Here is a 15,247-nt window from a genome sequence, read left to right as displayed (position 1 = left end):
ATTATTCTACCATTCAACAACAACAACAATAGTGAAATGGGACAGGCTGGTGACTGAGTAATGGTGCTTTGAAAGACTATCCAGAAGATCTAGGTTGTGCTAGTTTCTCACTGTAAATGTTTTCCAGAGGCTGAGCCTTATGGAAAAGTGGAGACGCCTTTCTTCTGTCTTTCCTTTAACACAATGAATGGGTGATTATTTCATTTAAAAAACATTGACTCTTTATCACACCTATTCATTTAAAAAAAGGGGAAAAACAAGAGTCTCTTTGAGTTACAGAGAGAAAATATGTTGACTTCACCTATGGCATGAGGAAAAGCGTTATCCTATGATGTATTGTGCTGATGGTTTATAATGTGTCGAGATCTAAATCTGTCCTTACCAGGAAATTTACAGCTTAATATTTTTCAACACAATGAGCCAGGTCTGCTCCTAATAATTCTCAGAGAAATTGTCAGTGAAAAACATATTTACATGTAACAAGAAAACACTAAAACCAGATCTTGTATGTGTAATGTGGCATTTACTTTTTACACAATGAAATAACAGCTGCTAATACTTGATTATAATGAAGTCCTCTATACATTTTATAAGATGTCTTATGATTATTTTAGTTACCTATACCCTGCCTATATGTCAACATATGTCCTATGTAAAAAGTATTTTTTGCAACACATGCTTAGCCTTTGAACTGGAAGATGCTAATGAGTCGTATCTAAAATGTTCCCTTAAAAAGATCATGAAATTAACATGACCTATCTTCATAATCCATTCTATAGACCTCTAAAAATGGTCTTTTTCTTTTGCTTGTGAAAATAAAGGGTATGACCTGTAAGCAGATGTAGGAGCAGGCTGAGAAGCACATGCAACAGAAGGCTCTATTGTACAAATTTTCTTTTGTAAGGATGTTTAAAGTATAGTTAATATAAACACCAAAATGCTTGGTCTTCAAGTGCCTGCCGGTTAAAGGAGTGCTGAAATGCTGCACCCTAATTTGTTCTCTTCCTTCTGTGTGTTCTTCCTTATCTCACATGCCTACTTTTTGAGCATATAACGGCTTGCTTGTCTCAAACTCCTTTCACGTGTTCCTCAGATTCTGCTAGTCATTAATTAACAATGCTGAGCTTTGAAGGAAAATTCAGATATTAAAAGCTTGTTAAATGAATAACAGAATTCTCTTAATCAAAGCTGCAGACTTACTCTTTCTGTGACTTAAAGATAGGAAATTCATGTTTTTCACTTGCAGAATTGAAAACTGATCGGTTTTGTTTTGTTTTTTTTATTCTGAGCATCACTGTGCATGTTACATTTGAAAACAAGCATTCTTAGAAAGGGTTGAGGCTTTTTTTAGTGAATTTGTTTCTAACCAAAAATCTCAGGGGATGGGGGGGCGGGATTCTGAAATGTAATACACTATAAAAATCCACAGGTCAAATTAATGGCTCCATGTAAATATTATGCATTAATTTTTTTCTTGTCTTACAACTGTTATATTTTCTCTCTTTTGCTGGTACATTTTTGGCAGCACTGCTGTACCCATCTGCCCACATGGATTCAAATACAAATGTCAACTTGTGTATTCCTCCTTATCTCAATTTTTCTGTTTTCATCTATTTTGTTAAGGATAGAAAAGGTTCTATTTTTTTTAATATTTGGACATATGCAGGTCAGTAATATAAATTACTGTGCAGATGACCAGTATCACATAACACTTAAAAACAACTTCACCTGCGTTCAGTTGAAAACAAACATACATACACCCTATTATCACCTCTTTAGACAAAAGCCTGATTGAAGGTCAAGAGATTCACACTCTGTCAAACCAGCAGGAGAAGCTACTTCCAGAGTTGAGGGCCCTTCACCGAGAACATTCTGCCACCAGTCCTATGACATTTGTATCTAGGGACAGTAAGCTTAAGAGCCCCATTTGATCTCATATGCTGCAGCTATTCACAGGGGCCCCAGTCCTGCATTACACTCAGTGACTCCTGCAAATTACTTGGAGCATTTAACTCCTATTGACATAAGTATTTCACAGGAGGCTCTCCACACCTTACAGGATTGAGCCAAGTGAGAAATGATTGGGGTCAAGGAAATATCAGCACTCAAGGAAATCCCCAAAAGTACTGTGTGATCAATCACTTTTCTAAAGGCTGGGTAGAGTATGGGTAACAATTTGCAAGACTGTCAGAGTTTCTTTCTGCAAAAGAATGCTGGAATCTTCTTTTCTGCTAGCACATCATTGAACAGTCTCCCACTAGCAACAAAGCTGCTACCTCTCACTTGATTTTACTGACCATATGAACACAGGTCCAACTCACAGTAGGGTTTCAAACCTTTTGATATATCTAGAACCGGAGTGAGTGAAACTTGTTGAAAGATGAGCAGAGATGACATTTCATCTATACTCCCAGGAATTAATATATTCCAGCAGAAGCAGATGGGCCAGTCCGAATCCAACTGATCTGATCCTCAAAAATAAGTGGGAATTTTATGAGTGAGGGAAAGTATTATTTTTCAGTGATTCACCTAGCTGTACAGTACCAAAAGCATTTGTGGTGGATGAGATTTTGTGGTTGCTGTTTAGGAGGAAAGGAAAATCCAATTTGCCTCTTCGTGTAAGGGAAGAAGATGCTTAAGTGGTGGAAGGCCATAGGTGATCATCAGTAGAGTGGTCCACCAACTGTACAGTACTCTACTCTCATTTAGAGACTTCTGAAACTTACTTGGGTCCATCAGTTGCCATGGATGGACCAATGGAAGAGGTCCTAAACTGCAACCAGAAAAATGAACTGTGACTTGAAATTGAAAAATCAAGTCACCTGTATAACTTTTCCTTGGTTGGTAAGAGGGGGTCACAAATATTGCTATTAGTTCCAGAAGAGTGCTCAGGTGATTTATGGAACAGAAAAGCTTTAATTCTAATTGCCCTGTGCTACCAGGCCATATTAGCATGTTCCTGTGGGAGTGGACAACAAAATAACACTAAAACCATACATATAACTAGTTAAAAAATGTCAGTGCCATTTTGTTTTAATCTCGTTTTAACTTTGAAGCAAATGAAGAAAAAGATTTGGAGATGTAAAACAAGCATGTGTTTTGAAATCTGTTGTTTTTCTGTATTTTTAAGATAGAACTATCTTGGGGCCCAGTGGAATAGCCATTACTCTTGTGGGTGAGCAGTTACTTACAGGAGTAACAGAAACTGCACCTGAAAGTAAATGTTCACTAGTGTAAATCAGGTTATGCCTACCCTGCATTTAAACTCCTGCAGCTGGCCAGTGCCAGCTGACTCGGGTTCGCAGGGCTCGGGCTACGTCGCTGTTTAATTGCAGTGTAGACATTAGGGTTTGGGTTGCAGCCTCCCACCTCGCAGGGTCCTATAGCCTGGGCTCCAGTCTGATCCCGAATGTCTACACCACAACTAAACAGCCCCTTAGCCCGAGCCCCGCAAGCCTGAGTCAGCTAGCATGGGCCAGCTGCGGGTGTCTAATTGCAGTGTAGACATACCTTAAGGGGCTCGCTATTTGGCCCTCATTTGTATCTTTCTGGGACAATAACAGCTTTATATGCTATTCTGCCACAGTAATATTTAAGTGAAGCAAGAAAACCATGTTTCAAAGTTGGGGCTATTTTCGAAGAGCACATTTTGGAGATCTCAGTCATACCTTATTGTCTATTGTACACATTTTCTGACATCTTTTTGTGCTCTCCTTATTCTTCTTGCAGCACACTCAGTTCTGTCGAAACACTCACTGCAAATACATTTGGCAATTCTAAAAAATTTAGATATTGTCGGTGTAGTTCTGTGTGACAACAAACTCAGTGAAGTGACAGTTCCTTTGTATGTAGTGATTCTAGTCTTAGTGCAGGTTGACAGATGTGACATTCTCCTGGTTCACCTTTCTCACTTGTCATTATCTGCACCCCTGGCTCTTTCCTGTCACATATGTAACATGCCTCAGTGAGGTTTAATATGACAGAACTATTTACTTTATCACTCCAGAGCACAATCTCTCTTGACAATGAAATCAGACAGTGAAATTTACTCAAATTTGAGCACGTTCCATCTGTCAGGGGGCTGAGGCAAAGTGTCCGGGCATCCATCAAAAGAGAGAAGATAAGTTATTTGCTCTTTCACTTCAAATTTATATGATAGTATATTGATGTACATAGCTACACATACCTTCACCATATCAGATTTTTATTGCTGTCTTTGAAATAATTTAAAGAGTTCAGACATGTTTTCCTCCTTGACCTGACAGGTCACAAATATAAATGATTATGAGGGTAGGGAGTTGTTGCTTACAGCACATTATGTCATGACCAGGTAACAATCTATCACTTCTAGATTTAACGTTGGTTGAGAAAGTTAAGATCTGAGTTTCGCCAGTTGACCTTTCATTACTTTATTTGGTGGTTAGTTAAAATAATTAATAAATTTAAGTACTGACGTGTCTTTTTAAACATGCTGCACAGAGAAAAGTCATGAGTTTTATATGGCAGATGTATAATATTGGAAATGTTTACTTCAGGTTTCTGGAACTCTTCTGTATTACCTTTCATGCAATATTTTTAATGATATACATTTTAAGATCCTGATTCCGTAAAACATTCTTATTCAGGACAAGACTTGAGCATATGCTTAAATTTGCTGAGTGCTTGTATAGGATTGTATAGGATTAAAGCGTGTGCTTGTATAGGATTGGACTTAAACATTTACTTAAATATGTTCCAGAATGAAGACCAATATTCCTTGGGCCACATCACAATCTTCTTGTTCATTAGAATTTATTGAGAAACCAAATACATCAGATAACAATTTGACATTATAGTAATTGAATGTCTGTTTCTCTCTTTATTTGTTGTTTTTCTGACGTACTGTCTTTTGATGTTCACAAGCTGAAAATAGACTATTTAAATAGTAGATAACATTTTATTCACAAATCATGTGTAGTCTGTTTCCTTGCTAATTGCCAATCTCTTTAAATTTGTATTGTTTTAGAGCATATTGTTGCAAACCTTACTCCTGTGAGCAGTCATGCATAGTTCTATTAAAATCAAGCTCATTGACTCAGTAGGGTTACTTGCAGGAGTAGTAACATATTAAGTATTGGGCCCTTAATTTTTACCTTTTGTGCCTGATTTGGTTAAAAAATAAAAACAGCTTCCTTAGCATGAAAGCCTTGCTGAGGCATTTAAATCAAATATAATTTTTCAAAATTTATTCACAGCTTGTTTAGAAATACTATTTCAGTATTTTGATATACATGTCTGTCTGCATATAAAAAATAAATACATTGGAATGGATGCAACATTTTTAAAACTGAGATATACTTTATAGAAAACAAAGTATTGAGATATTTACAGTCTGAGCAAAATAGGAAATAATTATGAATATGATTTGTTAAAAAATAAATTACAGCCAACATGCCACATTTGTAGTGGTATCTCTGCACAGAAAATCCATTCCTTTCTCAATATGCTGTGGACTGACCATTTGAATTCATGGCCTAACTTCTTTTTATTAACAATAACAAGCCACAAGTATACTGGAGCTTAAATTAATTGCCAGTATTCTAAATGTCATCAGTTCTAATCATCTTGTTAATTCAATGCCCAGTATTATTTTAATTGTATCAGTTTTCCTTTTGACACTTTTTCATGAAGTAAATATAATATTTTATAAACACGCAGGCCTGCTCATTATAAAACATAATGGTGTCTACTGTCAGTGAGAGACGTAGAAAAATGATTATGCAGGTAAACTTTTTTTAATTGCTATGTACTTGCATTTAATATTCAGTATAGCTAATGTATTAATTATATTTCTATGGTGTAAAAGGAAGGTATATTATAATTTGTGTGTACACACCCTCACACAGAATATAACCACTTCTTCAGTTTTATCATTTCTATGTAGTTAGGATCGCTCATATATTCAAACTATGTCTCCAATCACTTATTTTGTCTTTGCATTTTTGAAGTGATGTTATTAGATAGCTGAGTTGCAAACTTAGGTGATTGTATATCCTTAGTTCCATTATGTGCCTGAATCAAAAAGGATTTATGTTACAGTGTATGTAAATAGCTGGGAAAACGTACACAGAAAATTGTACTGGAAAGATCAGACATTTTGAGTTCTGGACAAGACATCTAAGGTGACATTCACCTTGGTGTGGGTACAAGGCCCTCTGAATCACTCAAGTTTCATAGACAGGGTTTCGTGGGAGAGGAGGTACTGATTGAAAGATCACACCTGTGGCTCTGTGGAGCCTTGCATGCTGGAGAGGGGAACTCTTTGGTGGGTCATAGAGGGGTGGCTAGCTGGTAAACAAATAGAAATGAGAACAGGGTGGGGTGAGGATTGTTTGTTTTTGGGTTTTCCACCTTTTCTGAACTCAGAAGTGGCTTTTGAATGGATTTTGTTCAAACTTTCTAATAACTGGTTTGAAACAAATCATGAAATATTTCAAATAGAAGAGAGAATTTATCACAAAGTCATTAGTATATGAAAACGTAATTATAATGGAAGTTCTGATGTAACCTTGCCTACAGCAAGAGCTATTAGGGACTCACTAAAAAGAAAAGCTAGTAGAGACCAAAAATGCAAGGATATTCCTTAGTATTTTTGTTTATTGGAAATTTACTTGAGAATGTTGATCCCTGTATAAATTTGTTCACACCCAGGTTAAGTCTCTTAAGGAATCCAGTAATAATTATGCTTCCTCTGGTATATGAATGCTCTTTTCTTAAGGTGTGTATTCCTTCAACAATTCATAATAGACAAAATTTTACCATTGTGCAGAAAGCCAGCATAAGGTCTATACATTGCTTAAATTCCACTTAAGCCCTCCTGTGGGAACTTAAACAGTGCATAGATCTTGTACTGGCTCTCTGTACAGAGATGAATTTCACCCAGGCTATCAGCTATCAAAGCAAGACCTTTAGAGATGCAGTTGAACTAATGGTTTATTTTTATATCCGGTATTTGCCTGTATTTAAGAAGGGGTTTGTGTTACTTGGTAGGTGTTTTAAAATAAATGTATTAGAGTAATATTATTTTAACATAGCTTCCCCTTTTGCAAGTGCAAATTTGCACTTGTGGTTTAGCACCCATAAAATGGAATTATGGGTACGAGTCAGAGGCTCTGCACTTTGAAGTACTTGTTTTTCACCTGTAAAAAGGACTTAAAACATTCAAATATCAAGATTTGCACTGGCAGTTTAGTTGCAGGTGCAGATTTTGCAGGTCACTCACAGAAAGGGCACTTTTTAAAGGTTAATTATTAATTACTGAAAGTTGAATGAGGAAAAAAAATAGTTTGTTTTGAGAAAGGACCTCATTTGTTGCAGTCTCTTTTGCTGTATACCTGATCTTCCTCCAATGTTCTCATGCCTGCTCTGTCTTGTTCACTTGCTGCTTCTTGTCCATGTTGAGGGAGTTTCATGTGGTAGGTCTGACCCTAATTGGTGCTCATTCCCTCAGGAAGCTAGAGACGGGAAACTTTTTCATGGTGAGATGCTTTTCTGCATTGTCAGCCGCACAATGCCTCAGGGTGGGTACCTCCAAGGATCAGAGATTTGGATTTCAGAAGACTGGGCCTCAGTTTTGTACAGGAGTGCTCAGTTGAGTGCAAGGACAGGACCTAGCTGGGAAATGGATCAGAAAGACTGCCTGTGCTACCTTCTATTGGGTAAGCATGGGCGTTATTGGGAGGGGTCTTTATGATAGGGAAGCTGGAATGAAAGACTACAGGGAAATGGGAGCCGGATAAATAGTTAAGAATTTGAATTTCTAAGCTCTAGTCTAATTGATTTCTCAATATAAGTTTCAGCCTAGTTCTTTAACTATATACATACATTGCTTTGAAATAAACTCAGTAATAATGGAAAGGGGGCAAAGGCCAGGGAGAACTCTGGGTGTATGAATGGGATAAATGACAATGCGTACATTGAAGGATGTTGTTCAAACAAAACCCACTGTTAATTGATTAAAACATACCAAGACAGAAGACAGATTTAGTTTCTATGATTATGATTAACATGTGGAAGAAAATGTTGAACAAAAGATTAAATAACTATATCATATTACAGGCCTGATGGAATTGGAACAGTCTCAGTTGAAGAGAAAGAAAGGTTTGAGGAGACTAAAAACCGACTTTCTTCCCTTTTAGAAAACCAGATAAGCCACTTCAGGTGAGTGTATAATTCATTCAGTGCATATGAAGCTTCACTCAAAACGGTTTTGACATGGTGGTGTTCATTGTTGTGACTATGAATAAGACATAGCAAAGATAAAAGTTGTTATTTGAGGAAAAATTCAAGTCATAGTAAATATAACATAATACATTTATATTGGATGTCTTTCAAAAAGATACCATTTAATTTAATCACACGTTATTGGCCTGTAGTGTTCACTTATATAGCAGAGGAGACTAATTCCTTCCAATGTGGGAATCACTGGGTGAAATTCTATGGCTTCTGACCTCCTGCATAACAGACTAGATGACCATAGCAGTGCTTTTGGCCTTAAAACCTATGACTATAATTCTAGCTCATGATTAGCTGAAAAACTTCAAATGAAGATGAGTGAGTAAGCCGTACTGAAGTCTAGAATAGTGTTAATCAGTATGATCCATATGCAAACTGAGTGTCCTGATTAATTGCAGCTGAGTTAAGTTCAATTTTTTTTTAACCTTTGAGCTAATCAGATCCCATATGCAATATCTATTTCCTGACTGAACCCATCAGAGGTAAATATTTTTCTGGGTATCTAATCTGTCTTTACTAAACTTTATATTTTTTATGCATTTCCCCCCCATATCAGGCAATGTCTCTGCTCCCTAGTCCTCAATGAAGAGTTTGTCCATGCTGAGTTTCAAATTTTAGCCGTTTTTGTTGTTGCCCAGTTCAAAAACTTGATTTAGAATTAAATCACAAAGGAAAGAGTATTTTTTCTTCAAGTGATCATCTACAAGGATTCCAGTCTTGATCCACATGCACCCCATGCACACAAAATCAGATTCTTTTGGCCAGCAGTGTCCATTGAAGCTGCATCTGAGCCCTAGATGTCCTTGTGCCCCCGCCAGAACCTAGGGCACAAAGGATAGACCAGGCCCAACCAAGCCTTAGTTCCTTTTTGCCATTCATGGCAGCAAAACAGAATCCCTGAAGTATCCCACCAGCTTCTCTGCACACTGTGCTAGCTAGTGTTAGTTATTTGTTAGTCTTGGTGCTTTTGGCAACACACAAATGCACAAAATAAAGAAAGAAATTTTATTTTTTTTAGTCAAGTTCTGGATTTAGGCTAGAACACTCCCTGTACAGGTGTTCTAGTAGAATGTCAGAAGAGAAATCTCTGGGGTTTAAAACCTGCCCCTCATGTGAAGCTTCAATGCCACTTAATGATGGGCACTCTAGGTGCCCATTTTGTTTAGGAGAGGGACATGTTCCTGAATGATGTACCACATGTTACCCCTCCTTTGGGTGGACTTAGAAAGCCAGAGAAGCCTGCCTGAAATTGTTCCTCCTGTAGTGCCCTATGCAAACTCCTCAGACACCAAAAGGAAGGACACAGCTGAACCTCACTCCTCAGGTTGGTCCATCTCCATGGGTGCCCTGGTGAAACCAGATTCCACCCTGAACTCCCAGGCTCTGTAGACCAACAGGCCCCAATCATCACCCATCATTCCAGCTTCGATTACCTCTAAGGAGGTAGGAAGGAGCACTGCTCTAGAATTGAGCCAAGGCAGAAGACTCATAAGTCTTACTTATCTCACGCTCAACAGCCAAGGGGCAGCCAATAGCCTGAGAAGGGTCCCTCTGGCACCAGCTGTTAAGAGAGCACTGGTGGTACCCACTGAAACTGTGTACCACGTCTCTCTTGGTATTGAGCCTTCAGTATCTGGCATTTCTGCACAAGCAATCTCAGAAAAGTGTTCCTCAGTGCCCAGCTCATCAATAACTAGTGTGTTGTTACCCAGGGCATATACAGTACTGAGTGATTTATTTGTGAGCCTGGTACTGGACTCTCATCTTCTATGAGGTTGGGGGTGGTGATAACTAAGTGACCAGCTATTGAGTTTGTCAGTCGAGCAAGTAAAGGTGGAATCTCCAATATTGACTTCATCCTCTATCAGCTGAGGGAGCACAGCAGAGCCAGGGCACCTGTGACAGGACAGCCCCTCCCTTGGAAGAGGTATATTTTTAATCCCCTTGTGGGCATAGTAGGAACTCCTCTCCTACACACCCACCTTCCCCTCCTCATGTAGCACAACAGAACTCAGGAAGAGACTACTCTAAGGAGGGATCTGTAAGGGACAGCAGAAAATGACCTACGGTTCCCCCATGTGTCTGCCATACTCATATGAGCCCTGGCCCTATTGGACATCCTGGGGACTGCAGCCATATTCAGTCATCATCGGCTCCTTCTAGGCTTAGATTCCCCTCCCCTAAAAGGCAATATAGACCAACAGAGCCAGGTCAACGAGTGCAGCCTCAGATCCTGAAAAGATAGGAAGAGGGAGGCAATGAGGATGAGCATCTACAAGGAGAAGAATAATTTGTCCGTGCTGCGATCTCCTCATTCTCTCCCAACAAGGCAACAAATCTCTCAGTGTCTTCAAGACAACTTCATCAAGTATATGGCAGAGATTCTAGATATACCTCTGGAAGTGGTGCAGCAAAAACTTCTCAAACTCCTGCTCATCTTGCATTTTTCTATGCCTATAAATGAGGCACTGTTGAAACCTGTAAAAGACTTGTGGTGTATACGAGCATCCATTTTGGCCACATCAAAATGAGCTGACAGAGATATCAAATCCCTTCCAAGGGATTTGACTATTTTTATTCCCGCACAGTTCCAGGGTCTTCTGGTAGCTGCATTCCAAGAGATGCTGACACAAAAGAGTCCTTCCAATTCTATATCTAGGGAGAGAAACCCCAAGAAACTGGACCTGTTTGGATGCAAAGTCTGTTCATTATCAGTCTCCAGATGCATGTGGCTAATTTCCAAGTTCTTCTGACAAATGCAATTATATGAATTGGTACAACCTGTCTCATTTAGTGGGCATGCTATCTCAAGAGCATGAACTGGAGATAAACACCATCATATCCAAGGGACAGCTTATTGCCCACATGTCCTGACACGGCCAACACAGCAGAACATACTATGACTATATCAGTGACTGTGAGAATTTCTTTTTGGATCCAGTCTTCAGAGATTCCTAGGTTGATCCAAACAACAACTGAGGAATTGCCCTTTGAGAGCAACAAACTTTTTAATTCAAAGGCAGATGAGGCCATCCATCCTTTAAAGGACACTAGGGCAACTCTGTGTTCTCTGGGCCTCTGTGTTCCCACCCCAAGAAGGAAGCAAACAAGACCACCGGCCTCCTTTGGGCATAATTCTTCTCCCCACTGTTATCACCAGCTCCAAAGGACCTCAGCGCTGCCGAGAAGGAAGCAAAGGTTCCACTGATGATGAACCTCCACCTCTTCTTCCGCTGTCTCAGAATCTGGGTTTTACATCAAGCAGCCGGTATGATTCCATTGTCAAGATCCTGACAGTAATGCTCAAAGATCTCTTCCCTTCTACTTCCCCTTGCCTTCCTTTGGCAGCTTCCTCTTTTAGTTTAATTAATTTTGGACTCAGAACTTCTTAGACCAGTAGGTCCTGGAAATTGTAAACAAAGGCTACTCTATCCAATTCTTTGTACTCCTTACCCAACCCTTTTCAGGGACTCTTCTCACAACATACTGCCTTTTACAATATGAAGCAGTAGAAGAACTGGCCTTAGAGTTCTGAGACAGGGATATTTATTTTCATTACTTTTTCATCCCAAAGAAGAAAGGGATTTGGTGTTCCATTCTTGCTCTTCAGCATTTCAATAAATTCATCTGCCATTTTAAATTTAGGATAGTGATGCTAGCCTCCATAATTCCCTTATTAGAATCTGAAGACTGGGTCATAGGTATCTTGCAGGTCAAGAGCTATTTCCACATATCCATTCATCTGGCCCACAGGAAATAGCTCAGATTCCTAGTAGGAACCAGTGCAAGGTGCAAGCCCTTTGGTCTTTCCACAGCACTGAGGTTATTCACCAAATACTTGGCAGTCATGGCAGCTCATCTAAGCAGACAAGGAATCCAGGTCAACCCATCCCTCAATAATTATCTGATCTGAGTAATCTTAAATTCTTAACATTGCTGGACACTAAAAATCATGGTCTTGATAAAGGCAGTGTATTTATGGCTTATTACAACAACCTATAACCCTACATCCTATGATTGCAGAACTGTTAACAGGTCAGTTCACTTTGAATAGTCTTTTAGAATATGTGTTAACTACTTACACTGAACAATCTGTTCCACCTTGCATTTAGCTGTGACATCTGGCTTGTCATCATTGCAGGCTAAATCAGCACCACTGCGATTGATGCAGCAACGTCGATTTAGCAGGTGTGGTGAAGACTCAATAAGGTGATGGAGAGTATTCTGCCGTCGACTTCAGTATTCCACCTCAGTGAGAGGCGGAAGCTATGTCGACGGGATAGCGTCTTAACTAACATAACTTAGATCGACTTACCTCGTTAGTATAGACAAGGCCTCTGAGTACCTTTCCTAGACCTGAAGAAGAGCTCTGTGTAGCTTGAAAGCTCGTCTCTCTCACCAACAGAATTTGGTCCAATAAAAGATATTACCTCACCCACCTTGTCTGAGCTGAGTAAGATCACCTGAGTGGGTAATGAATTTCTTTGAAATAACCTTAAAGCTCTTTGCTACTCTGAGCATCAAACTTAACCTCAAAGGGCCCTGTCTTTTTACATTGACAGGACAAACTCATTCAGGAACACACCAAGAGTATGTCTACACGAGAGACCTTACAGTGGCAGAGCAGTACGGATGCAGCTGCACTGCTGTGAGATAGCTCGTGTTGCCTCTCTATGCCAATAGGAGAGAGCTCTCCCATTGACATAATTAAACTACCTCCAATGAGTGGCAGTAGCTATGTCAGCGGGAGAAACTCTCCTGCTTACATAGCGCTATGCACACTGCCAGTTATGCTGGTGAAACTTATGTTGCTCAGGGGTGTGTTTTTTCATGGCACAAGACTGTAGCATTTGTAGAGAGGGTTATCATAGAATAGAATATCAGGGTTGGAAGGGACCTCAGGAGGTTATCTAGTCCAGCCCGCTGCTCAAAGCAGGACCAATCCCCAACTAAATCATCCCAGCCAGGGCTTTGTCAAGCCTGACCTTAAAAACTTCTAAGGAAGGAGATTCCACCACCTCCCTAGGTAACGCATTCCAGTGTTTCACCACCTCCTAGTGAAAAAGTTTTTCCTAATATCCAACCTAAACCTCCCCCACTGCAACTTGAGACCATTACTCCTTGTTCTGTCATCAGCTACCACTGAGAACAGTCTAGATCCATCCTCTTTGGAACCCCTTTCAGGTAGTTGAAAGCAGTTATCAAATCCCCCCTCATTCTTCTCTTCCGCAGACTAAACAATCCCAGTTCCCTCAGCCTCTCCTCATAAGTCATGTGTTCCAGTCCTCTAATCATTTATAGGTCAGGAAAGGCCAGGTCTACACTAGCACTTGTCAGTAAAACTTCTGTTGCTCTCCTGTCAGCATAACGCAGCTACACAAGCTGTACCAACACAGCTGTACTGCTGTTCGCTCATAAGCATAGACATAGCCTAAGAGATTATCTGTGTAGGTCTCCAACTGTGTAAGGACATGTTATGAGTTAGCCAGGTTAGATCCACCTAGACACATTAGAGCTTGTTCCACTGCTGCCTATTTGAAAAATGTCCATGTTCCTGAAATCTACAGAGCAGCTACAAGGAACTTGTTCTGTACACTGACAAGCCACTATTCTCTGATAGAGGGTTTCAGACCAGATGCCTGCTTTGGAAGGGCTGTCCTGCAAGAAGTTTAAGTAGGACTCCCACTACTCATCCCCAAGCAAACAGACAATTATTTGTTAGTCACTAAGAGTGGAATCCAAGTGGGCAAGCACTCAAAGAAGAAAAACAGTTACTTACCCTACAGTAACTTTAGTTCTTTGACATACGTTGTCCGCATGGATTCCACAACCCACCCTTCTTCTCCTCTACAATAGAGTTCTACTTCTCTGGGACTGGGAATTGGCAAAGGAAATGAGGGACGGTTGGGCCTGCTCTGCCCTTTATGCCCACAGGTGGAAGAACAAGAGGACAGCTAGGGATCAAGTGCAGCCCCAACGAACACTGTTGGCCAACATAATCTGATCTCATTTACACGGGATGCAGGCCTACCAAGAGTGGAATCCATGTGGAGAACGTATCTCAAAGAACCACAGTTACTGTAAGTAACCGTTCTTCTTTTTCCATTATCCCATAATTTAAAAATAGCTGAAATATATCTCTTCAAACTCTCCTAAAAAGTTCACCTTTTGGCAAAGCATGGAAAAATGTAGCTGATTAAGTGAGTATTTTGGAAAAGTATGACTGCATGAAAATAGGTGGTTGTAATGGAAACTGTTTTGTAGCCTTAATTCTCGTGACTACTACAATACAGAACTGTAATTATTAATTAGAGCTCTCTATAGTTAGATCGTTCTCAGCATTGACTCAGGACTACGTGCATTTTAGCAGTGTTACGTTATTTACATATCATATGAAGGAAGCAACACTTTAGAACGTACCCAGTGGGATCTCTTGATTTGAAATGCTAAATGTAATCCAGGGATCAATAACATGTACTCATAAACTACGTCACCTACAGGTTAACAGGAGTAAACAATAGAAGAGACAATACATGGATTATGCAAATACTCTGAGAAGGTTTAAGAAGGAGGAGGCAAATACAACAGCCAAATGTGTATTTTATTTAAAGGTGGATTAAGGCTAAGGATTAAATCTGTTTTGCTAATTTGTTAATACCCCCAAGAGTTGCTAGCACAACAATAAGAAATAAGCAGAATGAAGAAGATAGTGTACTGGCACTATGTCTGCTGAAAAGATTTGTCTGACCTCATTTTCAGGGTTTTATTATGGGTTGGCCAAAGTGATTACTAAAATTCATTGGTCTGAATCCTTTTATTACTGGTAAAATGATGTTAGAAAATAAAGCAACCATTCTCATTATAATAATAATAATAATAATATTAAAAGAAATGTAGTTTCATGCAAATAATCTCAACAAAGTAGAAAATCCCTTTTTTGATTGGGGATATCCCAGCAAAATACAGGTTTCAT

General features: G+C 39.4%; 1 protein-coding gene across 22 annotated transcripts in view; it reads left to right on the top strand.

Annotated features, from left to right (window-relative positions):
• The window catches only part of CADPS2 (calcium dependent secretion activator 2), a 593,917-nt gene that overhangs the window by 438,035 nt on the left and 140,635 nt on the right, over positions 1 to 15,247 (top strand). For all 22 annotated transcript variants that reach the window (XM_073328224.2, XM_073328216.2, XM_073328214.2 and 19 more), the window contains one exon: positions 8,098 to 8,199. In XM_073328224.2, coding sequence (XP_073184325.1) covers positions 8,098 to 8,199 — 102 coding nt within the window. The remainder of the gene's footprint in view (positions 1 to 8,097; positions 8,200 to 15,247) is intronic.

The sequence above is a fragment of the Lepidochelys kempii genome, chromosome 1 (assembly GCF_965140285.1).
Source record: "Lepidochelys kempii isolate rLepKem1 chromosome 1, rLepKem1.hap1, whole genome shotgun sequence".
Taxonomy (NCBI): Eukaryota; Metazoa; Chordata; order Testudines; family Cheloniidae; genus Lepidochelys; species Lepidochelys kempii.
The sequence above is the reverse complement of the archived record's forward strand: the minus strand, read 5'-3'. Positions and strand labels throughout refer to the sequence as shown.